The sequence below is a fragment of the Panthera uncia genome (genome assembly GCF_023721935.1).
Source record: "Panthera uncia isolate 11264 chromosome B3 unlocalized genomic scaffold, Puncia_PCG_1.0 HiC_scaffold_2, whole genome shotgun sequence".
Classification (NCBI taxonomy): domain Eukaryota; kingdom Metazoa; phylum Chordata; class Mammalia; order Carnivora; family Felidae; genus Panthera; species Panthera uncia.
Genome location: NW_026057583.1, coordinates 1,299,999 through 1,326,235, shown reverse-complemented (window position 1 = coordinate 1,326,235; position 26,237 = coordinate 1,299,999). Strand labels below are relative to the sequence as shown.

The 26,237-nt window shown below is 47.7% G+C and overlaps 1 protein-coding gene across 3 annotated transcripts in view; it reads left to right on the top strand.

The window, feature by feature from the left end:
- The first annotated feature begins 95 nt into the window (after positions 1–95).
- RCCD1 (RCC1 domain containing 1) overlaps positions 96–26,237 on the top strand; it is a 36,455-nt gene continuing 10,313 nt past the window's right edge. The window contains exons 1-8 of one of the 3 annotated variants that reach the window (XM_049614239.1): positions 96–1,987; positions 2,083–2,479; positions 2,638–2,759; positions 4,926–5,024; positions 5,363–5,530; positions 6,044–6,073; positions 6,666–6,751; positions 6,864–7,246. In XM_049614239.1, the coding sequence (XP_049470196.1) occupies positions 1,819–1,987; positions 2,083–2,479; positions 2,638–2,759; positions 4,926–5,024; positions 5,363–5,530; positions 6,044–6,073; positions 6,666–6,751; positions 6,864–7,058 (1,266 nt within the window). In that variant the 5' untranslated portion in view covers positions 96–1,818 and the 3' untranslated portion in view covers positions 7,059–7,246. Of the gene's footprint in view, positions 1,988–2,082; positions 2,480–2,637; positions 2,760–4,925; positions 5,025–5,362; positions 5,531–6,043; positions 6,074–6,665; positions 7,247–26,237 lie in introns of those variants that run through there. The other 2 variants (XM_049614241.1, XM_049614240.1) reach the window with 2 other exon arrangements.

Here is a 26,237-nt window from a genome sequence, read left to right as displayed (position 1 = left end):
TTTGTCTTTGTATTGAAACTTCCCAGTGGCCTCCACTCGGGCCTTGCTCTGGATTTGGGGTGGGTGTGTCCTCGGGGCATGCTCTTCCCTCCTGGAAAAAACCCTCAGCTGAAACAGGTGAGGGCAAGAGCTCCCCGACCTGCCGCCGGGGCGGGGAGTCCGCGAGAAGCCTGCTTCCGTTCTGGGAGCCCAGATTGAGGCTCATTGGTTCACATAGATGAGTGACAGGCCCCGAGCCAATGGAAGGTTAAGCTCGCCGAGGCTCCCGCCTAGTAGGCTGCTTCCTGTCGGGCATCGGTCCCGCGCGTGTGGGTGAGCTGCCGCCGTCCCGGAGTGAGGGGAATGACAGGGAGCACGTGTCTCCGCAGTGGCTCCTCGCCAGCCCTTCGACTTGGATTCTGACCCGAGTTCCGCGGCCCCGCGCGTGGCTGCGTAGGGCGGGGCCGTCCGACCCGACCTCTGCCTCGGGCCCGCGCCCACCGGAAGTTACCTCGTTCACACCGAGGGCGCGGCGGCCCAGCGCAAGCCCCGGGGCCGGCTTGACGGAACTCGAGCTGGACAGACCGCAGCGCTGACCGCGGCGGGCGAGGTGAGCGCCGCCCCGAACGCGACGTCACCTTCATCGCCGGCGATTGGCCGGGGGAGGCTGCGGCAGCCAAGGGGCGCCTCGCTCGGGGCGCGGCTCTTCAAACCTTTCCTCCGCGGCCGCTGTCAGCCGGGTCCTTCCAGGGCCTGGCACGCCGTTCCTGGACGGCTGCCCTGCTCCCTCGCTTTTCCTCCCTCTAGAGTGCTGGTCGGAAGGAGCTGCCCGAGAGGATGGAGGGCACAGGGTCAGGAACGAGGTCAGAGACTCCCTTGGGTTGGGACTACACGGAAGGGATTAGGAGCCCGGGTCCGGGTCAAGGAGGTTTGGTCGCAGGAGGGACCCAGTAGCTGACTTACAACGCTTGAAAATGTGAAATTCTGATCAGGCCGAGCATGCTGTACGGAAGAAGCGGCGTTGCTTTTGTAACCACTGAGCTGTGGATTTGTCTCCCCTTTATGTGTGAGCTCCTCGGGGACAGACAGCTGTCTTTCTCATCGGCCCCGAGCAAGGAATCAATAAATGCCTGTAGAACGAATACATGACTAGGTGAGGTCCAGTTGAAATCATTGTTATATAGGTCCCTGGAAAACCAGTACCACTGGTCTTTTTTAAATCCACTCTAAGTACTGGATTTAATAAACCAATACTTCCCTTGTGCCTATCGTGATATGTGCCAGTACTTAAGCCCGTTTTTCCATCTGTTCCACGCAGACGGGGTAGGTACAGACAGCGCCCTTTCCTACCCCCTGCTTTTGTAAAACTGAAGAAACGGAATCGGACTCCGAGAGCCTAACTGGCCAAGGACACAGACACGGCCACCTGCAGAGGCAAACGTGGGAACCCTGGAGCTGGTTGTAACCTGCACAGGGCACTGTCTCCCAAGCGCTCCGCTTTGCGCTGGTGGGAGGAGCACAGTGTGGTTGTAAAGGCTACTTTCTCTGGGAGTCTCCTCTGTCAAATGGGGGGAATTCTGCTTCCCAAGGTTACACGGGATAACGTGCCTGACACTGGGAATTTGGAGCTGGAGGGGCTCAGATCCTAGGCCAACGTCTAAGGGAGAGGCCACTTAAATACCTGGTGCCCACTCTGGGCGACGCCGAGCTTGCTGGAGTCCAAGGGAGGACAGGGAAAGTGCCTCCATTCTAGGCAGCCCCTGAATCTGGTAGGATTCCTAACCCTGTCCCGCCGCCCACCCCATTCAGGTGGCGGCCAGCAGAGGGCGCCGCCCGAGCATGGCCGAGGAGCGCCGAGGATCCTGGTTCGGCTTCGGTTTCTGCGGCTTCGGGCAGGCGCTGGGCTCGGGGCGCGGGCGCCAGGTGCACAGCCCCGAGCCGCTGCAGACCCCGGGCGAGGACGTCTGCCGCGTGAGCGCGAGCTGGAGCTACACCGCCTTCGTGACCCGTGAGCGTCCCTCCCCCCCCCCGCGCCCCCCCCATCCGGTCACGACCCCGGGTGAGTGGCCTACCCGCTCCCCAGCCCCCTCTCCGTCCCCACAGGTGGAGGCCGGCTGGAGCTGTCGGGCTCCGCGGGCTGCGCGGCGGGCGGCTGCAGGGACGCGTGGGCCTCGGAGGCGCTCCTCGTGGTGCTGCGCGCCGGGCCGGGACGCGGGGCCGGGACGGAGCTGCAGGCCTGGGCGCCGGGTTCGGCGCTGAGCGGAGAGCCCCTGTGGGCCCACACCGTGGGGCCGGAGGCCGAGGGGGAAGACGCACCGGGCGGTGAGCCCCAGGCCGGGGCCCTGCCCCTGTTGCCCGGCGCGCGGGCCTACGTGAGTCCGCGGCCGCCCTTCTACAGCCCTCTGGCCCCCGAGCTGCGGGCGCGCCGGCTGGAGCTGGGCGCCGAGCACGCGTTGCTGCTGGACGAGGCGGGCCAGGTGTTCTCCTGGGGCCAGGGCCGGTGAGTGGGGGGCGTGGCCAGGTGTGGCCCGTGGGCCTCTTGCGGGGGCGGGCGGGGGCGGATGAACGTGGCTCCGCGTGGGAGGTGACCGTGTGCGGGCAAGCCGAGTGGGATTGCGGTAAGGAAGGGGAGACCTGACCGGGGTCTCCCTTGCTCAGGCATGGACAGCTGGGCCACGGGACTCTGGAGGCCGAGCTGGAGCCGAGGCCGCTGGAGGCGCTGCAGGGCGTACCCATGGCTGAGGTGGCTGCAGGGGGCTGGCACTCCGTGTGTGTGAGTGGTAAGTGACCTAGCGCCTCTCCAGACAAACTCGGGGGCTCCAAGGCTCCAAACCTTTCTTCTTTTCCGGTGTGGGTGGGTGGCCTAGCCGGGCCTCCTTCCAAGTTCATCCTGCGTTAATCAGCTCAGTCATTCGGGACTCCTACGTGCCTTTCAAGTTCAGCCCCTCTCGGGCACCTGGGTGGCTCGGTCCGTTAAGCATCTGACTCTTGATATCGGCTCACCTCATGATCTCAGGGTTTGTGAGATGGTGCCCGGCGTCTGGCTCTGTACTGACGGCGTGGAACCTGCTGGGGATTCTCCCCCCCCCCCCCCCCCCCTCCCCCCCCCCCCCCAGGAGTGCATGCTCAAGCACTCTCTCCCAGAAATAAATAAAACACTAAAAAAAAATTCAGCCCCTCTGCCACAGCCATTACCCACTCACACGTGTACTGTTGCAGTTGTTTTCTACCTTCTGTTGTTGGCCTCCCACCTCTCCCATCCCTCCGCCTCCAGGCAGGGCTGCCTTCCTAAAACACCGCAAGGGTGCGTGAAGGGGTGAGGGGTCAGCTGAGCCAAGGAGAATGGAGAAGAAAGGCTGCAGTGAGTCAGGTGGCCGTGACGCGTGGCCCACAGGGGACGCTCAGATGCCCACAGGGAGGATGAGGGAGGATGAGGGTGGGGAGGGTGAGCCTAGAGTGAGGACCCTCGCTTCGGATTGTAAGTTCGCCGCCCTGGCAGGGCCCCGGCTGCAGCTGATTCCTGGGGTGTTGGGTGGGGCTGGGAGCAGATCTAGTCAAGGGTCTGCATCTGGGGCTCTGGCTGCCACTTACATCTCCGGGGGTCGGGGCAGCTGTAACAACTTATGCCTGCACCTCCGCCCCCGTAGTCTCATGTAATGGCCCTGGGTTGGCAGCCAGACCTGAAAACTGCTGGGCCAGAGGGAAGAGAAGAGAGGAGCTGGATGGGAAGTCTCACACTTATGGGTCGGAAGGAGCTGGGAGCCTTGTTTCCTAGAGTGTTTGGAGCACAGGTGCTTCGGAGCAGACATCCTTTTGCCCCCTGTGACCTTGGGCAGGGCACTTAACCCGTCCATGCCGGGTGTCTTCTCGTAAATAAAACAGGATGTGGTCATGTGACCCTCTGTAGGGCTGTCACGAGGAGTGGGTGATTATATTTGAAAAGTGCTTGAAACACTGGCATAGATCGAACGCTTGATAAAAACGAGCTACAGTCGTTAGTGGGTTTTTACAGGAGGGCCATTGTTCCAGCCAACAAACTGTAGTGTTGTGGGAGATGGGGAGGTGAGAGCTTCCAGAAAAGGCCTTCAACGGTACCTGGAAGGGGGGAGGGCGGATTAACAAAGGGATGTTAACAAAGGGCTCACTGGGTTTGAAAGGGAAACGTTGGGAACTTCCAAGGGCACGTTTCTGAAGTGTGTGTTGTGGGACGTTCCGTGAAAGGGAAGTTTGTGCAAAATGACCTCCAAAGAAGTTGTGGACCAAAGAAAAGGCCTAGTCCAGCTTGACGAGAAACCGTTTGCTTCCGGACGTGTGTGGTGGGCAGCTGCAAGTCGGCTGCGACCCCACCTCCCACCCCAGCCCTCGAGGCTGGGGAGTCCACGCTGGGGGACCACCTGGAGGAGACTGAGAATAGTTAAGTGTCAGACTCCTTTCCAGAGCGGATCCAAAGACCTTGCGCCCCAAGGCTGTTCTTAAGGGCTCTTGTGTGCACGATCTAAAAAAGAACGTGTCAGCGGGCTGTGCTCAAGAAGGCTTCAGGCCACAGGGCTGTTGTCATGGTAGGTTTGTCCAAGATGGTGTTAGTTCAGGGGCGCCTAGGGGGCTCAGTCAGTCAAGCGTCTGGCTCAGGTCATGATCTTATGGTTCGTGAGAGGGAGCCCCGCGTTGGGCTCTGCACTGACAATGCGGAGCCTGTTTGGGATTCTCTCTCCCCCTCTCCTTGCCCCTCCCCCACTCGTCTCACTCTAAATAGATAAAAAGAAATAAAAGACCAGGAAGCTGCTGGGGGCTGAGGGAGGCTCTGCCCCGTGCTAACTTGGGCAGGGCAGGCATTTGTTGTCCCCAGGGAGCTAGAGGGTACGAAGGAGTTTGGATGGATTCAGGGGTCCTTGGAGGTTGTGGGGGTTTACAGTCTATTTGATGGGTCCCCTTTATCTCTTTTTCAGAGACTGGCGATATTTATATCTGGGGCTGGAACGAATCTGGGCAGCTGGCCCTGCCCAGCAGGAGCCTGGCGGAGGTTGGCAAGACCGCTGCAGGGGAAGGTGAGAGTCAGTTCTATGCGTGTTTCTGTCAGTCCGGACTCCTGGCCACGTGCTGGCCTGAGACCCCACGGTGTTCAGAAGGGACACATGACAACGTGGGACCCCAGGCCCCACTGCAGGACCCTTGGCCCCTAGGGATGGGAGAGCGGTGAGGCTGGTGCGTCAACACCACACTCCCTGCGGACCTGTCGAGCCCAGCACGTCCTGGGGGTGCGGGGGGTGGACAGAAGGTGCTTCGTGGCGCTTTTGTGCCAGAGGAGCTAATGTGTGGGTAAGGGGTAGGTCCGTGCTCCCTGTGAACCGCCATTATCCTCATCACGCTCCCTGCTTCCCTGAAGCCAGTGGACCGAAGGAAGACGGTTCTGACGTGAGGACGGCCGAGGGTGAGAGTGGAGGCCTGGCCCCCTTCGTAGCCATCCAGCCCTTCCCCGCTTTACTGGATCTCCCCCCGGGCACAGATGCAGTCAAGGCCAGCTGTGGATCCCGGCACACAGCAGTGGTGACCAGTGAGTGGGGCTGGGCGGGCTGGGTCACAATGGAGCAGGAAGTCCCTCTTCCCGGTCCCACACCCGCTCCGGGAAAGAGTGTGATCACCTTAAACACTGCTATTTTCAGGGTCTTCGACGAGTGCTGAGTAGCTGCCTCACTTCAGTGACTGCGGCCCCAGCCCCCGCGGGGTGTCAGCAGTAGGTCCCCAGCCGGCAGGCCCCGAAGGTCCCCCCTCCTGGAGGGAGGCTAGTGTTGGCCTCCTTTGTCTGAGAGCAGGGCCTGCCCAGTCCAGCCTCTAAGACTCCTGAACTCGGTGGCTGTGAGATGTAGCCCCTCAGCTGGCAGAAAGGAGGGTAGACTGGTTCAGCCTGCATCCTTTACCACCCTGAGTGCCATCACACAGTCGTTAGAGAGTATGTTTTGCTGGGCCCAGCAGAGCTCGAGACACGTACAAGGTGCTGGCTGGGGGTTGTGGCGGGCCGTGTAGGCAAATGCCTTGTGACAGCCCCTTCCTGTCTTTCTGGTTGTAGGAACGGGGGAGCTCTACACCTGGGGCTGGGGTAAGTAAGGGCTTGCTCGGGTGACGCTTGAGCCAGTGGAAGGAGAAGGGACTGGGAAGGAGAGGGCAGGAGACGACAGCCATGCAGCCATGAGGAAGCAGGGGCCTCGGCCTGACCACTGGGGCCACAGGGTCTGAACTGTGTATCCCCTTGTCCAGAACCGGTCCAAGCACACCAAAGCTCAGAGACCAGACAGGAGAAAAAGAGACGCTGTTAGTACTTCCCATTTATCTTTCTGAAAAGTTGTCTTAAGGGAATAGTTGGGCAGCGTTGATGACCCGTCTGTTGGTCTGCACCGGGCAGAAAAAAAGGTTCCAACAGAAATCTCTGCTCCGAGTATCTGGGGCGAGGAGCAGGCCGCCCGGAAGAGCATCTTGCCCGGAATGGCTGGTGGCAGCTGCCCCCTTGGGGGCCTGGGGGTTCGCCTGGCCCTGAGGACTCTGTGGCCCGGTCTCCTGATCTCCCAGAGCAGACCCCAGCGGAGTGGAGGATTAGACCCAGCACTGTGGTGCATGGACTGAATTTCCTTCCTGGAGGGGGGCAGCCCCAAGGTCGAGCGGCGAGGATGGCCAAGGGGCTCGTTTCACTTTAGGTAAATACGGACAGCTTGGCCACGAGGACACGAGCAGCTTGGATCGGCCCCGCCGAGTGGAGTATTTTGTAGACAAGCGGCTCCAGGTAAGGGCTGTGAGCTGTGGGCCCTGGAACACCTACGTGTATGCTGTGGAGAAAGCGGAGGGCTGACGGCTCCAGATAAGGGCATAAGAGAAACGTACGGTAAATTCTACAGTTAACATCTGTGAGACTCCCACCCCCGGCAAGGAAGCCAGCAGCCCAGATGCCCGCACCCGCCCCTCCCGCCTCACCTCAGGGCCGCGCCTTCCACTTTGTCCTCATGTTAGAAACACCTGGGAGCTTTGGAAGCGAAGCCCAAGGGCAGCACTGCAGACGCTGTGGGATCAGACCCTCCACGTGGGGAGCCTAGGCTGGGGTAGATTTTGAAGCTCCCCCACCTGGCCCGAGGTGACTGAAGTTAGGGTGGAGATTGGGTACCACTGGGGGTCATCTTTTGTTACTCCCTCCCCTATTCTCTCTTAGAATTGTGTCACCCTTGCGCGTGTCCTTATAGTTTGTCTGCCTTTGAACTTTATGTAAATGGAACCATTCTGCGTATGTTCCTTTGTGTTTTGTTTTTTCATTGAACGCGGTATGATCCATCCATGTGGTGTCCTGTGTGCGGTTCGTTCATTTTTATTGTTATGCGGGTTTCATCATGTGAAGCCAACACAGGGCTTGAACAAACCTTGAGATCGTGACCTGAGCCAAAATCAAGAGTCAGACACTTAACTGAGCCACCCAGGTGCCCCAAAACTTTTTACCTATTGAACAATGAGTCCCCCCTCTCCCCTGGCAACTACCATTATACCTTCTGTCTTTCTGATTCCGACTAGTCTAAGTACCTCATATAAATGGGATCTTATATATTTTTTTTGTCACTAGCTTCTATTACTTAGTCTAATGTCCTCAAGATTCATCCATGTTATAGCATATTGCAGGATTTCCTTTTTAGGCCGGAAGAGTATTCTATCTCACGTACATACCACATTTTGTTTATCCACTCCTCAGTTGATGGTCGCAGGGTTGCTTCTGTGTTTCAGCTGTTCTGGATAATGCTGCTATGAACATAGGTGTACAAATAGTTCTTTGGGACTCTGTTTCCGATTCTTTTGGGTGATTACTCAGAAGTGGAATTTCTGGGTCATATGGTAATTCTCTTTTTAATTTTTTGATGAGCCTACATACTGCTTCCCACAGAGGCTATACCATTTCGTTAACTTTTTTTTAAGATTTTATATATTTTAATATTTATTATTTTGAAAGAGAACAAGCTGGAGAGGGGCAGAGAGAGAGAGAGGGAGAGAGAGAATTCCAAGTAGGCTCCATGCTGTCAGTGCAGAGCCAGACCCGGGGCTTGAACGCAGGAACTGTGAGATCATGACTTGAGCTGAAACCAAGAGTCGGATGCTTAGCCACCCAGGTGCCCTTAAGATTTTATAAAAAAAAAATTTTAATGTTTGTTTTTGAGAGAGAGCATGAATGGGCGAGGGGCAAGGATAGGGGGATAGGATTGAAGCAGGCTCTGTGCTGATAGTAGCAAGCCTAAAGTGGGACTCAAACTCATGAACCATGAGGTCATGACCTGAGCCGAAGTCAGACCCTCAACTGACTGAGCCGCCCAGGTGCCCCAAGATTTTATATATTTTTTAGGGTAATCTCCACTCCCAACGTGGGGCTTGAGCTCACAATCTTGAGATCAAGAGTCGCGCCCTCCGCTGAGTGAGTGAGCCAGGAGCCCCGTATCATTTTTAGTTCCTGCAGCAGTGCACGAGCTTCCAATTTTTCCACCTCCTTGCCCGACACTTGTTTTCTGTTGTCCTTGATGATCACCATCCTAATAATGGTGTAAGGTGCGATCTCCTTGTGATACTGATTTGCATTTCCCTAATGATTAGCGATGTGGAGCATCTCATGTGCTTATTGGCCATTCATGTATCTTTGGAAAAAGGTCTATTCAAGTCCTTTGGACATTTTGAATTGCACTGTTTGATTTTTGTCGAGTTTTAGGAGTTCCCTATGTATTGTGGATATCAATTCCCCATCAGATATGTGATTTGGAAATATTTTCTCCTGAGGATTGTTGTTTTACTCTTGTGGATAGGGTCTGGTGATGAAAAAAAAAAGTTTTAATTTTCATGAAGTCCGACTTGTTTTCCTTTTGTCGCCTGTGCCTTTGGTGTCCTATTAAAGAAATCATCGCCAAATCCAATGTCCTGAAGCTTTTTTCCTGTGTTTTCTTCCAAGAGTTTTATTGTTTTAGGAGCTGCATTTAGGTCCTTTCTTCATGTTGAGTTAATTTACAGGCCTGGTATTAGGTAAGGATCCAACTTCGTTCTTTTGCATGTGATTGTCCAGTTTTCCCGGCACCATTTGCTGAAAAGACTGTTCTTTTCCTATGGGCTGGTCTTGGCACCCTTGTCAAAAATCACTTGCAAGGGTTCACTTCTGGGCTCTCTGTTCTGTTCCATCGATTTCTGTATCTGTCTTTATGCCAGGGCCACACCGTTGTGATGGCTGTAGCTTTGTGTAGTAGCTTTTGAAATCAGGAAGTATGTCCTCCACTTTTGTTTTTCTATTTCAAGAATGTTTTGGGGGTGGGGTGCCTGGGTGGCTCAGTCGGGTAAGCATCTGAGGATTCTTGATTTCAGCTCAGGTCATGACCTCGTGGTTTGTGGGTTTGAGTCCTGCGTTGGGCTCTGCACTGACGGCATGGAGCCTATTTGGGATTCATATTTTCTCTCTCGCTCGCTCTCAAAATAAATTTTTAAAAAGGCGGGGAGAGTGCCTGGGTGGCTCAGTCAGTTAAGCGTCTGACACTTGGTTTCAGCTCAGATCGTGATCTCATGGGCTATTTGCTGACAGTGCGGAGCCTGTGTGGGATTTTGTCTCTCCTCTCTCTCTGTCCCTCCCTTGCTTGTGCCCCCCTCTCCCAAAATAAACTTTGAAATGTTTGGGGAGCACCTGGGTGGCTCAGTTGGTTGAGCATCCAACTCTTGATTTTGGCTCAGGTTATGGTCCCAGGGTCATGGGATGGAGCTCTGGGTCAGGCTCTTAAAAAAAAAAAAAAAAAAAAAAAAAGGAGGAGGAAAAAAGAATTTTTTGACTATTCAGGGTCCCTTCAGGAATGCATGTGAATATTAGGATGGGTTTTTTTGTTTTTTGGTTTTTTTTTTGTCTTTTAAAGTTTATTGGGGCCCCTGGGTGGCTCAGTCAGTTAAGCATCTGACTTCGGCCCAGGTCATGATCTCATGGTCCGTGAGTTCGAGCCCGGTGTCAGGCTCTGTGCTGACAGCTCAGAGCCTGGAGCCTGCTTCGGATTCTGGGTCTCCCTCTCTCTCTACCCCTCCCCTGTTCATGCTCTGTCTCTGTCTCAAAAGTAAATAAATGTTAAAAAATAAAATAAAGCTTATGTATTTATTTTGAGAGACAGAGTGCACGTGTATGCACAAGCAGGGGAGGGACTGAGAGAAAGAGGGAGAATCCCAAGCAGGCTCCACACTGTCAGCACAGAGCCAGATGCAGGGCTTGAACTCATGAACTGTCAGATCATGATCTGAGCTGCAATGCAGAGTCAGTTGCTCAACTGAGCCACCCAGGCACCTTGGGTTTTCCTATTTCTGCAAAAACGTCACTGGGCTTTTGATAGGGATTGTATTGAATCTGTAGATCACTTTGGTAGTATTGACATGTTTGCGATATTAAATCTTTCCATGAACATGGGCTGTATCTCCGTGTATATACGTCTTTTTAAATTATTTTCAGCAGTGTTTTGTAGTTTTCGTTGTACAGGTCTTTCACGTCCTACGTATTTTATTCTTTCTGATTTTATTGTAAATGGAATTGTTTTTATAATTTCCTTTTAAGATTATTCATTGTTTGGGTATAGAAATGCGGTTGATTTTTGTGTACAGCTTTGGTATCCTGTTACTCTGCTAAATTCATTTACTCTGATAGTTTCCCTGTGGATTCTAGGGTTTTCTATATAAGATCATATTATCTGCAAACAGATAGTTTTGCTTCTTTTTTTCCAATTTGGATGCCTTTTATTTCTTTTATTGCCTAATGACTCTGACTAGAACCTCCAGTACTGTGTTAAATAGAAGTGGTGAGAGTGGGCATCCTTGCCTTTTTCCTGATCTTAAAGGAAAAACTTGGTCTTTGACCATTTATTCTGTTTGCTGTGGGTTTCTCATATGCAGCTTTTATTACGTGGAGATAGTTTCCTTCTTTTCCCTATTTTATTGAGTGCTTTTATCATGAAAGGGTGTCGGATTTTGTCAAATGCTCTTCATTGATTGAGATGATCATGTGTTTTTTTCCTTCATTTTGTTCATGTGGTGTAATCATCCATCGTCCTTGCATTCCAGGAATAAATCCTACTTGGTCTTGGTGTGTAATCCTTTTTAAATGCTTCTGAATTCTGTTTGCTTGTGTTTTGCTGAGGATTTTTGTGTCAATGTTTAAAAGGGATATTGGTGTGTAGTTTTCTTGTAATGCCTTTCGCTTTGGTGTCACAGTTATGCTGGCTTCATAGAATGAGTTGGGTAGTGTTCTCCCCGCCCCCACTTCATTTTTTTTTTTTTTTTTTTTTTTTGAAAAGGTTTGAGAAGCATTGGTATTAGTTCATCAAATGTTTGGTGGAATTTATGAGTGAAGCCTTCAGGTCCTGGGCTTCTCTTTGTTGGGTGAGATTTGATTACTGATTTAATGTCCTTACTAGTTCTATGTCTATTCAGATTGTCTATTGCTTTGTAATTTAGTCTCAGTACGTTTTGTGTTTGTAGGAATTTGTCCATTTCATGGAGGTTATCCAACTCGTTAGCATACAATTTTTCATAGTATACTCTTCAAATCTTTTTCATTTCTGTAGAATCAGTAGTAATGTCCCCACTTTCATTTCTGATTTTAATAATTTGAGTCTTCTCTCTTTTTTTCCTTAGTCCATCTAGCTCAAAGTTTGTCAATATTATTTATGTTTTCAGAGAGCCAACTTTTGGTTTTGTTTTTCCCTATTGGTTTCCTTTATGTGTGCTGTAGTCTTTACTGTTTTCTTCCCTCTGTGAGCTTTTGCTTTAGTTATTTTTTTTTTATCCTAGTTTAAAGTTTGGTTGTTGATGGGGTGCCTGGGTGGCGCAGTCGGTTAAGCGTCTGACTTCAGCCAGGTCACGATCTCGCGGTCCGTGAGTTCGAGCCCCGCGTCAGGCTCTGGGCTGAAGGCTCAGAGCCTGGAGCCTGCTTCCGATTCTGTGTCTCCCTCCCTCTCTCTCTGCCCCTCCCCCGTTCATGCTCTGTCTCTCTCTGTCCCAAAAACAAATAAAAAATAAATAAATAAATAAATAAATAAAGTTAGGTTGTTGACTTCAGATCTTTCTTGTTTTTATTATTTTTTATTTTTTATTTATTTTATTTTATTTATTTATTTATTTATTTATTTTTAACGTTTATTTATTTTTGAGACAGAGAAAGACAGAGCATGAACGGGGGAGGGTCAGAGAGAGGGAGACACAGAATCCAAAACAGGCTCCAGGCTCTGAGCTGTCAGCACAGAGCCTGACGCGGGGGCTTGAACTCATGGACTGCGAGATCATGACCTGAGCCGAAGTCGGCCGCTTAACTGACTGAGCCACCCAGGCACCCCAGATCTTTCTTGTTTTTAAATGTGAGCATTTATAGCTAGAAATTTCCGCCTTGACACCACTCTTGCTGCATCCCGTGAGTTTCGACTGTTGTGCTTTCATTTTCATTTGTCTCTGTTTTCTAGTTTGCCCTGTGATTGCCTCTTTGATCCACTGGTTGCTTAAAATGTATGGTTAATTTCCACAATATTGTGAATTTTCAGTTTTGTTATTGATTTCTAACTTCACCCTGTTGTGGTCAGAGAAGATACTGTATATGGTATCTTTATTTTTCTTAAGTTTTTTTATAAATTTTTTTTTAACGTTTATTTATTTTTGAGACAGAGAGAGACAGAGCATGAACAGGGGAGGGGCAGAGAGAGAGGGAGACACAGAATCTGAAACAGGCTCCAGGCTCTGAGCCGTCAGCACAGAGCCCGACGCGGGGCTCGAACTCACGGACCGTGAGATCATGACCTGAGCTGAAGTCGGACGCTTAACCGACCAAGCCACCCAGGTGCCCCTATTTTTAAGTTTTTAATTTAATTCGAGGATAGTTAGCATACAGCAGTATATTAGTTGCAGGTGTACAATATAGTGATTGGGCACTTCGGTACGGCACCTGGTGCCCCTCGTGATAAGCTCACTCCTTAATGCCTGCTACCTATTTCGCCCCTTCCCCCAATCCACGTCGCCTCTGTTAACCATCAGTTCTCTATAGTTTAAAGTCTGTTTTTGGTTTCTTTTTTTTTTTTCCTTCCTTAGCTTGTTTTGTTTCTTAAATTCCACATGAGTGAAATCATATGGTATTTGTCTTTCTCTGCCTGACTTCACGTCCCATCATATCCTCTAGCTCCATCCATGTTGTTGCAAACGGCAAGAGCTCATTCTTTTTCGTGGCAGAATAATATTCCATTGTGTATGTACACCACATCTTCTGTATCCATTCATCTGGGTTTTTTTTAATTAAAAAAAAATTTTAATGCTTATTTCTGAGAGAGAGACGGAGATAGAGGGCAAGTGGGGGAGCGGGGAGAGAGGGAGACAGACACAGAATCGGAAGCAGGCTCCAGGCTCCGAGCTGTCAGCACAGAGCCTGACGCCGGGCTCGAACCCACAAACCGTGAGGTCATGACCTGGGCTGAAGTCGGACGCTCAACCGACTGAGCCACCCGGGCATCCCATCTGTTTGTTGATGGACATGTGGGCTGTTTCCATAATTTGGCTATTGTACATAATGCTGCAGTCAACTTAGGGGTGCATGTATCCCTTTGAATCAATTAGTGTTTTTGTATTTGGGGGGTAAATACCCAGTAGTGTGATTTCTGGATCGTAGGGTAATGATTTTTTTTTACTTTTTGGGGACCCCCATACTGTTTTCCAGAGTGGCTGCCCCAGTTTGCGTTCCCACCCACCGTGCACAAGGGTTGGTTCCTTTTTCTCCACATCCTCGCCAACACCTGTTGTTTCTTGTGTTGTTGATTTTAGCCGTTCTGAACAGGTGTGAGGTGACCTCTCCCTTGTGGTTTTGACTTGCATTTCCCTGACGATGAATCGTGTTGAGCGTCTTTTCATGTGTCTGCTGGCCACATGCATGTCTTCTTTGGAGGTAGGCTGCCTTCTAGTTTTGTTGATTGTTTCCTTCACTGCGCAGAAGGTTTTTTATTTTGATGTAGTCCCGATAGCTTATTTTTACTTCTGCTTTTATTTCCCTTGCCTCAGGAGACCTATCTAGAAAAATGCTGCTACAGCTGATGTCAGAGAAGTTATTGCCTGTGCGCTCTTCTCCGGTTTTTTAAGGGTTTAGGTCTCACATTTAATCCATTAATCCAATCTTTAATCCATTTTTTAAGTTTTTATTTATTTACTAAGAATTCTTTTTTTTTTAATGTCTATTTTTGAGAGGGAGAGACAGAGCACGAGCAGGGGAGGGGCAGAGAGAGGGAGACACAGAATCTGAAACAGGCTCCAGGCTCCCAGCTGTCAGCACAGAGCCCGACGCGGGGCTCAAACTCACAGACCGCGAGATCGTGACCTGAGCCGAAGTCGGACGCTTAACCGACTGAGCCACCCAGGTGTCCTGAGTTTATTTTTGTGTATGGTGTAAGAAAGTGGTCCAGTTTCATTCTTTTGCATGTGGTTTCCAGTTTTCCCAAAGCCATTTGTTGACGAGACTTTTTCTTGTTGCGCATTCTTTCCTGCTTTGTCAAGGATTAACAGAGCATGTAATTATAGGTTTATTTCTGGGTTTTCTATTCCGTTCCACTGATCTATGTGTCTATTTTTTTGTGCCAGTACCATACTGCTTTGATTACTATAGATTTGTAATATAACTTGAAGTCTGTAATTGTGATGCCTCCTGTTGTGATGGCTTTGGCTATTCTGGGTCTTGCATGGTTCCATGCCAATTTTAGGATTGTTTATGTTCCGGTTCTGTGAAAAATGCTGTTGGTATTTTGATAGGGATTGCTCCGTATGAGGTCTTTGAGACTTAATTTGTGGCCTAATGTATGGTCTGTTGTGGAAAATGTCCCATGTGTACCTGAGAAGAATGTGCGTGTTGCTCTCGGGCGGAGTGTTGTGCACGTGTCTGTTAGGTCTATTGGTTTACTATGTTGTGTGAATCCTGTTTCCTTCCTTTGGTCTGGTCTGTCCATTATTGTGAGTGGGGTACTGAAGTTTCCACCTGTTACTGTACAACTATTTCTCCCTTCAGTTCTGTCAGTTTTTGCCTCCTATATTTTGATGGTCTGTCATTAAGTGCATTTTTTACATATTTTCTTGTTGTATGGAGCCTTTTATTAATAATGTCCTTTGTTGACTCCTGTAACGTTTTTTTAATGTTTAGCCTGGAAAGACCGTGAGCGGGGGAGGGGCAGAGAGAAAAGGAGACAGAGGATCCAAAGCAGGCTCTGCACTGCCAGCAGACAGCCGGACGCAGGGATCGAACTCACAAACCGTGAGCTCATGACCTGATCTAAAGTCGGATGCTTAACAGACTGAGTCACCCAGGCTTCCCCTTTTTTATTTAAAGTGTATTTTGTCGGGGCCCCTGGTGGCTCATTTGGTTAAGCGTCCAGCTTCGGCTCAGGTCGCGATCTCATGGTTTGTGAGTTTGAGCCCGCGTCGGGCTCTGTGCTGGCAGCTCGGAGCCTGGAGCCTGCTTCCGATTCTGTGTCTCCCTTTCTCTCTGCCCCTCCCCGCTCACGTTCTTGTCTCTCACTCTCTCAAAAATAATTAAACATTTTTGAAAAAGTAAAATAAGTGCATTAGTCTCCCAGATCGTGTAGAAAACAAGATTGGGAGTTATAAACCAAAGGTACGGGAATACTAGCTTTTATGTTAGTTTTCTTTTTTCTTTTTTTAATGTTTATTTTTTGAGACAGAGACAGAGTGTGAGCAGGGGAGGGACAGAGAGAGAGGGAGACACAGAATCTGAAACAGGCTCCAGGCTCTAAGCTGTCAGCACAGAGCCAGACATGGGGCTCGAACTCACAGACTACGAGATCATGACCTGAGCTGAAGTCGGACGCTTAACCGACTGAGCCACCCAGGTGCCCCTAATTTTCTTTAAATGAATTAGTCTCTTAAATTACACAGACAACAAAAAGTACAATTGCAAGCCAGACGCTACAGTAATACGAATTTTTGTCATTGCCTATGTTTACCTTTACTGAGATCTTCGTTTCTTTATATGGCTTCAGGTTACCTAATCTTAAAGACGATGCCGTGTAGGTGATGATTCACTTCTTTCTCTCTTGCTGCTTTTAAGTTTTGCTCTTTGTCTTTTGAAAATGTGACTGTGATGTGTCTTAGCGTGGGTCTTTGAATTCATCTTACTTGGAGTTCATTGAGCTTTCTGGATGTTGATGTTTTTCTTCAAATTTGGGAAGTTTTCGGGCATTATTTCTTCAAATGTTCTTTTTGCCCCTTCCTCTCTTCTCTTTCCGGGACGCCTGTGACCTGCGCCTCGGTCCCTGTGTTGACGTCCCGTAGGTCTCTGAGGCTCTGGTCACCGTTGCCTAGTCATTTTGTTTTCTCCCCCTTCCTCAGCCTCGGTCATTTCCATTGTCGTGTCTTCAATACCTGACTCTTGGCCCTGCCTGCTCAGGTCTGCCTTTGAATCCCTCCAGTGAAGTTTTCATTCGAGTTACTGTGCCTCTCAGCTCCAGAGATTCTTCTTGGTTTCTTTTCAGGTTTTCTGTTTCCTTAATATTTCCATTTCTCTTCACACTTTGACTTTCTCCACATCTTCCTTTAGCTCTTTAAGCACATTTAGATCATTGTTCAATTTATCTATTTGTTTTTAAATGTTTATTTTTGAGAGCCACAGCCCAAGCTGAGAGAGCGAGAGAGAGAGAGAGAGAGAGAGATCTGAAGCGGGCTGTGTGCTGACAGCAGAGAGCTCGATGCAGGGCTCAAACTCACGACCCAGGAGATGGTGACGTGAGCGGAAGTCGGACACTCAACCGACTGAGCCACCCAGGTGTCCCTTTTTCCTTTGAATGATGGGCCATATTTACCTATTTCTTGGTATGCCTGGTGACTTTTTGCTGAACACTGGACATGTGAATCCAGTCGTGTGGTAACTTTGGGAATTGGATTCTCCCACTTCCCCAGGGTTTGCTGTTTTTTGTTACTGCTCTTGCTTTACTGTAAGCTGTCTCCGTAGCGAGGATCAGCGTGAGGTGTAGACTTTGTCTTCTTATGTCTTTTCTAAGCCTTTCCTTGAGCATGCGCAGCGACTTGCTAATTTTTCCCATATATGCGGATATTTGTGAATGCGCTAGTCTTTCAATGTGTGGCTCCTGAAAGGGGAAAAGTGAAAAACGAAGAGGGAACAAAAGGGCACCGGCCCTTTGAATCACCTGGAAGTCACTTGAACCGGAGTGGGGACAGGCTTGCGACTCTGAGGGGAGGTACCACAATAACAGCTGCCTGCCTCTCGCGATCAGAAGCGAGGACCAGAACACGAACCCCTGGTGTTCCGAGGACGGGTGCCTCTCGCCCACCCGGACTGCCGTACGTCGCGTGCGGCCGCATCAGGGGGTGGGGGGTAGGGAGCCGCTACTGCGCAAAGCGCCGAAACCGCCCAGAACCGGTCAGTTTTGACCCTCCAAGCCTTCCCCTGGAAGTTGCAAGCCTCTGGCAAACCCGCCTTCCGAAACTGGCGCCTCGGTGCGGAGCCGGGCGCTTTCCTGCCTCTTCCCGGAATCCTCCCTGATGGGTCATGTACGTTTCTGATTTGGGGTCAGAAACCTCGCGTGCGCGGGCACAAGTTCATCTGCGCAATACTCGGGAGCCCTGGGTGGCCGAGGCGTCTCTGCCAGCGGGTCCGGTTCGTCGCGGCCCAGACACCAGGTGGACACGTGGCCCAGGCCGCGTTTCCCCACGTGCTGGGGACGTCGGGCAGCGTCCGTTTCATCCGCCGTTTGGAGTTGTTCTGTCTTCGAGTGGCTGTTGAAGTTTTCCTGCCCTTCTGAAGTTTTCTGTATTTTTCGTAGTGACTTGTTTTCCTCGTAAATGTTAGCCGCAAGTCCCTTAATAGTTACGGGTTCAAAATGTCTTCCGCCGCCGTTTTCTCAGCCTCCGGTATCTTTTGATGTTAGCCTTTTGTTTTAAACATTTATGTGGTGCTACTCTGTGCCAGGCAATGCTCAGAGTGCTTTACAAATACCTTATTTTGGGGTGCCTGGGTGGCTCAGTCGGTTGGACGTCCGACTCGGCTCAGGTCATGATCTCGCGGTCCGTGAGTTCGAGCCCCGCGTCGGGCTCTGTGCTGACAGCTGGGAGCCTGGAGCCTGTTTCGGATTCTGTGTCTCCCTCTCTCTCTGACCTTCCCCCATTCATGCTGTCTCTCTCTGTCTCAAAAATGAATAAATGTTAAAAAAAAAAAAAATTAAAAAAAACAAATACCTTATTTTGACGAACATGAGTTCTTAATGTGCTCAACTTCATCAGCATTTCCTTTGTTGTTAATTTGTGTGTATGTAGGTGATTTAAGAAAATTTTCTGACTGTGGGGGAGGACTTTAAGATACTTTTTTTCTTCTTGTGGTAAAATATACTTACAAATGGTTAAGTGGTAAATTTTATGTTAAGTGTATACTTGAGTGGTATTAAATACGTTCACATTGTTGTCCAGCGAGCACCGTCCACCTCCAGGGCTTTTTTAAACTCTCTACACAAATTCTATCCCCATTAAACACTAACTCCCGGTACTTGCCCCCCACCCCCACCCCCCCGCAACCATCATTCTACCTTCTGCCTCCTTTGTATCCTCTTTCCGATGGCTGGCCCTTATCCCCACATCCAGGGGCGTGTGATGCCAGCATTGTCCTCTACCTAAGTTCTGTATGTGTTTGGGTCTATTTCTAGACCTTCTGATCTGTACCCCATTGCACCACAGAAGCTTTGTGGGGGATATTTTGTTCTGATAGGGCTTGTACCCTTCCCCCTCCTGTAGTCCAGCTGTTTCTTAAGTTTTGGAAGTTCTTTATATATTCTGGATACACGTCCTTTATCAGACACGTGATTTGCAAATACCTGCTCCTAGTTGGCGGTTTGTCTCTTTGGTCTGTAAGTATCTCATGCAAAGCAAGTCTAAAAGTTCAGGTCCAACTTACCAATTTTGTTTCTTTTATGGATCATGTTTTTGATGTCATAACTAAGAACTTTGCCTGGCAAATACCATGAGTGTTTTTTCTTCTTCTAAAAGTAGATTTTGTGTTTTGATCTTTGAGGGTTAATTTTTGCCTCAAGAGGAATGAGGCATAGCTATAGCTCTCTTTTATTGCCTAAGAATATCCAATTATTCAACACCCTCTGTTAAAAACACTATCCTGTCTTTACGCCCTTTTCAAAAACCATTTGACCATATTTGTATGGGTCATTTTAGACTCGCTGTTCTGTTCACTGACCTATGTTTCTGTCTTTTCACTCATCAGTGGCACAGGCTAGTCTCAGATGAGATAGGGTGATAGAACCAGCCTCCAAGTTGGTTCTTTTAAAAATCCTTTGGCTGTTCTCGTTGGTGTTTCCATATAAAGTTTAGTGTTAGCTTATCTGCTGGAATTACATGAGCTCTACAGACCATTGGGGAGGACTGCTGTCTCACTTTGCTGAGGATTCCGACCCAAGAACACAGTATGTCTATTGAAACAGGTCTTGTCTCTTTCATCAGTAGTTTGCAGTTTTCAGCATACAGATAACATGTTTTGATTTGTACCTAGGTATTTGTTTTGGAGTTCTTTTAAATGCTCTTTTGCAAATTTTAGTTTTAATTGTTGATTACATAGTATGTAGAAATGAGGTTGATTCTGTAGGTGAACCTTGTATCCTATAGCCTTGTGGAACTAATTGGAGCTTTTTGTAGGTAGGTTCCTTGGGATCTACACAACCATGATCCCTGTGAATGAAGATGGTTTCATTTCTTTTTTCCAATCTGTGTGTCACTTATTTCTTGCCTTATCGCACTGGTTAGGAATTCCAGTATACTCTTCAATAGGAGGAGTACAAGTAGACAGCTTTGCCTTATTTGTAATCTTACGAGGAAAACATCCAGTGGTTAGTTTTATATGTTACCTGTAAGTTGACTCTGGTAGATGCAATTTATCAGGTTAAGGAACTCTCCTATTATTCCTCATTTTCTGGAAAATTTTATAAATTTTGTCAAATGCTTTTCCTACATCAATTGATAGGATCACGTGGGTTTTTTTGGTTAATATGGTAGGTTACGCTGGTTTTTAAAAATGATACATAATTCACATACTGTAGAATTCACCCTTTTACTTATTTTAAAAAGTTTATTTTGAGAGAGAGCACGCATGTGCAAGAGGGAGGGGCAGAAACAGAGAGAACCTCAAGTAGGCTCCGCGCTGTCAGCCCCGAGCCCAACACGGGGCTTGATCTCCTGAACCACGAGTCAAGAGTTGGACGCTTAACCGACAGAGCCACGACACGGTTCAGTGGCTTTTAGTCCATTCACAATGTTGCGCAACAACCATCACCACAATTGAATTTCACAACATTTTCATCACCCCCAAAAGAAACCTCTTACCAATTAGTAGTCACTGCCCATTTACCTCCTGTCCCTGGCACCACTAATCGACTTTCTTTTCATAAGGATTTGCCTCCTCTAGGGGTTTCATATAAATGGAATCCTACAACGTATGGCCTTTTGTGTCAGGCTTCTTTGACTTACCAGTGTTTTCAAGGTTCATCCATGTTGTAGCATGTATTCCTTTTTTTTTTTTTTTTTTTTTTTTTTTAATTTGAATGTGTGGGAGCGGGAGAGAGAGAATCCCAAGCAGGCTCCACAGTGTCAGTGCAGAGCCCAACGTGGGGCTTGGACTCAGAAACCTGAGATCATGACCTGAGCTGGAACCAAGAGACACTTAACCGACTGAGCCAGCCACGTGCCCCACATGGATCCCTTTTTATGCTGCATAATATTCTGGGTAGAGATACTTCATTTTGTTCATCTTTCTGTCAACTGATGAACAGTTGAGTGGTTTCCACTTTTTTGCTATGAGGAATAATGTAAACATTTGTGTACGTGTTTTTGTAGGAACATTTAAAAAAAATATATCCTGCCACCTTTTTGTAAAGCTTATTTATTTTGAGAGAGCAGGAGTGGGGAGGGGCAGAGGGACAGAGAGAATTCCAATCAGGCTGTCCGTGCAGAGCCCAATGCAAGGCTCCATCCCACAGACTGTGAGATGGTGACCTGAGGCTGAGTCGGATGTTCAACTGACTGAGCCACCCAGATGCCCCAAACATGTTTTCAATTGGGTATTAATACCTAGGAGTGAAACTTCTGGGTCCTGTCTTACATTCCCAAGCCGGCCTTGTCTTGCTGGGGTAAACCCTACTTTGTCATGATGTATTCTTTTATGTTTTGGGATTCAATTTGCTAATACTAAGGATTTTTGTATCTCTTCACAAAGGATATTAGTCTGTGGTTTGTTTCGTGTTTCTGTGGTTTTGGTACCAGAGTCATTCTCATAAAAGGAGTGAAAAGTGGTAGGTCTACTGTTTTCTGGAAGAAATTGCATAGACTTGTGGTGTTCCATCTAATTTAAATGTTTAGTAGAATCCACCAATAATGCTGTCTAGGCCTAGAGTTTTCATTTTCAGGTTTTTAATGATGGGTTAAATTTCTTTGATTGCTATAGGACTATTCCGATTCTTCCTTTTGGGGTGAGTTTGGTAATTTGTGTCTTTCAAGGAATTTATCTGCTTAAGTTGTCAAAATTTCTATGCAGAGAGTTTGTAACTGTCACTCATGATCCCTTTCAGGTTTGTGGAGACTATAGTGATAGCCCTTGGGGTGCCTGGGTGGCTCAGTCGGTCAAGCATCTGACCTCGGCTCAGGTCATGATCTCATGGTTCGTGAGTTCAAGCCCCACATCGGGCTCTGTGCTGACAGGTCAGAGCCTGGAGCCTGCTTTGGATTCTGTGTCTCCCTCTCTCTCTGCTCCTCCCTGCTCATGTTCTGTCTTTCACTCAAAAATAAACATTTAAAAATTTACAGTGATAGCCCTACTTTCATTCCTGATACTAATCTGTTATTCCTTTTCTTTATCACTAAAAGTTTACTTTTTTTTTTTTTTTAAGAATCCGATTTTTTATTTATTTCCTCTATATTGCTTTGGTCTTTTCAATTTCATTGCTTCCTGCTCTTACGTTTATTTACTTCCTTTCTCCTTTTCAGGCTATTTTGTTGTTTTTAGTTTCTTAACATAGAAACTCATTGCACTGAGACTTTTCTTCTAAGATAAGCATTTAGTACTGTAACATTTCCTCTAGTGCTTTAGCTGCATCTCAAACATTGATATGTAGTATTTTTTTTCAGTTTACAATGTCTGCAAATTTCCTTTGAAAATTCCTTTCCTTTCTGTATCATTTAGATGTGTTATCTAATTGCCAAGCATTGGGGCATTATCTGAGAGTTTGTTATACTTAAGTTTAATGGAATTAAATTTTTCTTAAGATTTTTTTAATTCATTTTGAAAGAGGGAGCGTGGGGGGGGGGGGGGCAAGAGGGAGAGAGAGAATCCCAAACAGGTTCCACACTGTCGAACAGTGAGATCATGACCTGAGCCAAAACCAATAGTTGGATGCTTAACCGACTGAGCCACCCAGGTGCCCCCATCACTTAAAGTTTTTAAAAACTTAAGGTTTATGCCCCAGACTGTGGTCTATTTTCATGACTGTTCCATGTGCACTTTGCAAAAGAACGTTTCTGCTGTTGCTGGATGTTGTTCTACAACTGGGTCCAACTGGTTATTGGTGGGAATCGTTTTCTCTATAGCCTTGACTTTTTTTTTTTTTAATTTTTTTTTTAAACATTTATTTAATTTTGAGACAGAGAGAGACAGAGCATGAACGGGGGAGGGTCAGAGAGAGGGAGACACAGAATCTGAAACAGGCTCCAGGCTCTGAGCTGTCAGCACAGAGCCCGACGTGGGGCTCGAACTCACAGACCGCAAGATCATGACCTGAGCCGAAGTCGGCTGCCCAACCGACTGAGCCACCCAGGTGCCCCTAGCCTTGACTATTTTTTATCTAGTTCTATCATTACTGAGAAAAGTGAAGTCTAATGGCAGATTTGTCCATTTTTTCCTTTCAGTTCTATCAGTTTTGCTTTGTTATATTTCAAAGCCATTTTAGGTGTATAAACATTTAGAATTGGGATGTCACTGAAAATGGTGTAGGGAACTCCAAGGCTCTGCCTTTCCACAAAAGCAGCTAATGAACTGGTGGTGGAAACCGTCTCGAAAACTTCCCACGACCCAGGGAAGAAAGAAGCGGATGCTTTGCGGTGAGTGTGCTAGGACATTTCCAGTTGCCTGCCTGCTACACCGCATGTGGGGGGCCGTAAGGAGGACAAGAGCTCACGGTTTTGGTGCGTGCTGTTAGCACCAGCGGGAGGAATATAGTCCTTCTCAAAGCTTCGGGACTGTGGGCTTCAACACATCTGGCACTTGCCTGAAAGACCAACCTAAGAGCTGGCCTTTGTTTCGCCAGACTCTGTGTTCCCAAGGCTGGGTGGCTCTGGCCAAAAGTGTTCCATGGCCCTGGAATTGGCTGCAGCAACTTGGACAAGGGACGATCGTTGGGACAAGCAACAGACCTATAAGAAGACTGGAAAGAAACAAGTTGGGAAAGGAGATACTTAGGGAAAGGCCTTTCCGAGCTCCCACAGGCATAATGACGAACTGGGGAAACGTAGCCCATGCCCAGTGCTGGTGTACTCCAGGAAAGGCCTGACAAATCACTCAGCTCTCACTCTGGCTTGTCTTCAGGCTCCACACAAGCAGAAGTGGAGGCTGAGGGGCGCCCTGGGTGCTTCAGTCGGTTGAGCGTCCGGCTGTTGATTTGGTTCAGGTCATGAACCCAGAATTGTGGGATGGGGCCCCGTGTTGGGCTCTATGCTGAGAGTGGAGCCTGCTTAGGATTCTCCTTCCCCAAACTCTGCCCCTTTCTTTCACTCAAAAAAAAAAAAAAAAAAAAAAAGCTGAAACAGAGTGTGAATAGCCTGGCTGAGCCATGAAGCAATGGTCCACAAAGCAGAGCCAATTGATTAAGAGGGTATTTTTTCCCTCCTTTTTTTTTTTCTTTTAAATTAAGTTTATTTCTAGTAATCTCTACACCCAACAAGGGGCTCGAACTCAGGACCCAAGATCAAGTGTTGCATACATCAACTGAGCCAGCCAGGTGCCCCTTATTTTTCTTTTAATAAGTGAGTTTAGCAAGGTTTCAGAATATAAGAGCAATATACAGAAATCAACTGTGTTCCTACAGGCAGGCAATAACCAGAAATTGTAAGTTAAAAATCTCACAGTGGCATCAAGAAATATGAACTACTTAGGGATAAATCTGACAAAGATGTTAAAGATCTGGATATATGACCTATAAAATACTGCTGAGAGAAGACCTAAATAAATGGATAGGTCACTTCTCCCTAAATTGATCAATAGATTCAATAATGCTAGATTCTTTTGTAGAAACTGACAAGCTAATTCTGAAATTCATCTGAAAAAGCAAAGGACCTGGAGCCTCCAAAGTAACTTTTACAGGTATAAAACTGGAAAGCTAACACTACCTAATTTCAAGAATTAGTATGAATCTACAGTAATCGAGACCATGTCGTATGGCCATTAAGACAAATGGATCAATGGAACAGAAACTCAAGGCAACTGATTTTTGACAAAGGTACAAAAGCAATACGGTGGAGAAAGGGACAGCCTTTTCAACTAATGTTGCTAGGAACTGGATATCTATATGCGAAGAAAAGGAACTGAAAGTCCTAGCTGGAGCCATATACGTGGATACAGAGCCAAAATGGATCACAGACATAAACACAAAACCTGAGATTTTAAACTCCTAGAAAACCTTTACCTTTTGGGTTAGGTAATGGTTTCTTAGAACAACAAAAACACAATCCAAAGAAAAATGGAATTCATCAAACTTAAGCCTCTGCTCTTCAAAGACACTGTTAAAAGACTGGAAAGAGAAGCCACAGACTGAGAGAGAATCTTTGCAAAACGGGACCAACAGACTTGTATCCAAAGCATACACGCATGCCTCATTTTATCACACTTCGCAGATACTGTGTTTTTTACAGCTTGAAGGTTTGTGGCAACCTGCATCCATCAAGTCTCTCAGCGCCATTTTTCCAACACAGTTTGCTCACTTCTGGTCTCTGTGTCCTATTTTGGTAATTCCCTCAATATTTCATACTTGGTGATCTGTGATGAGTGATTAGGACTTACAGCTCATGATGGCTATTAGCTATTTTAGCAATAAAGTATTTTTTAATTAAGGTAAGTACTTTTTTTTTTTTTCCTTAGAACTAATGCTATCGCACACGTAAGGTTTCACTATCCTGTAGTAGTTTATTAACTTCTGCATGCTCTGGGAAATGAAAAAATTCATTTGACTTGGTTTATTGTGGTGGTCTAGAACCAAACCTGCATTGGCTGAGGCATGCTTGGATAGAGAACTCTCCAAACTCAACCCAGTTTTTAAAATGGGCAAAAACCGCGAATAGGTACTTGCCCAAACAAGGTAAGGATGGCCAAATAAGCACGTGAGAAGATGCTCGACATCATTAGGGTAGCGCAAATTAAAACTACGATGAGACACTGCCTCCTACCTCCTAAAATGGCTAAAATTATAAAAACAATACCAAGTAGTGGAGAAGAGGTACAGGAACCGAAACCTTCATCTGTTACTGGTGAGAACACAGAATAGTTCAACCACTTTGGAAAACAAACGTAGAGCTACCATTCATCTGACCTAGCTGTTCCACTCCTTGGTATTTACCCCCCAAAAAGTACAGCTCCATACAGAGACTTGTACGTGAACGTTCACAGCAGCTTTATTTTTAATAGTCCTAAACTGGAAACAAGCCAAATGTGAATCAACATAAAAAGTGAATAAACTGTGGTCTCCCCATACCACGGAATAGGACTCAACCATAAAAAGGAAAGAAATATGGACACAACAATACGGATGAAATTCAAAATCAAAGTCAAAAGAGCCAGCCCCATGCATAGGGGCACTTGTACCCCAACGTTTCTAGCAGCACTCTCAACAATAGCCAAATAATGGAAAGAGCCTAAATGTCCATCAACTGATGAATGGATAAAGAAATTGTGGTTTATATACACAACAGAGTACTACGTGGCAATGAGAAAGAATGAAATATGGCCCTTTGTAGCAACGTGGATGGAACTGGAGAGTGTGATGCTAAGTGAAATAAGCCATACAGGGAAAGACAGACACCATATGGTTTCACGCTTATGTGGATCCTGAGAAACTTAACAGGAACCCATGGGGGAGGGGAAGGGAAAAAAAAAAAAAAGGTTAGAGTGGAAGAGAGCCAAAGCATAAGAGACTCTTAAGAACTGAGAACAAACTGAG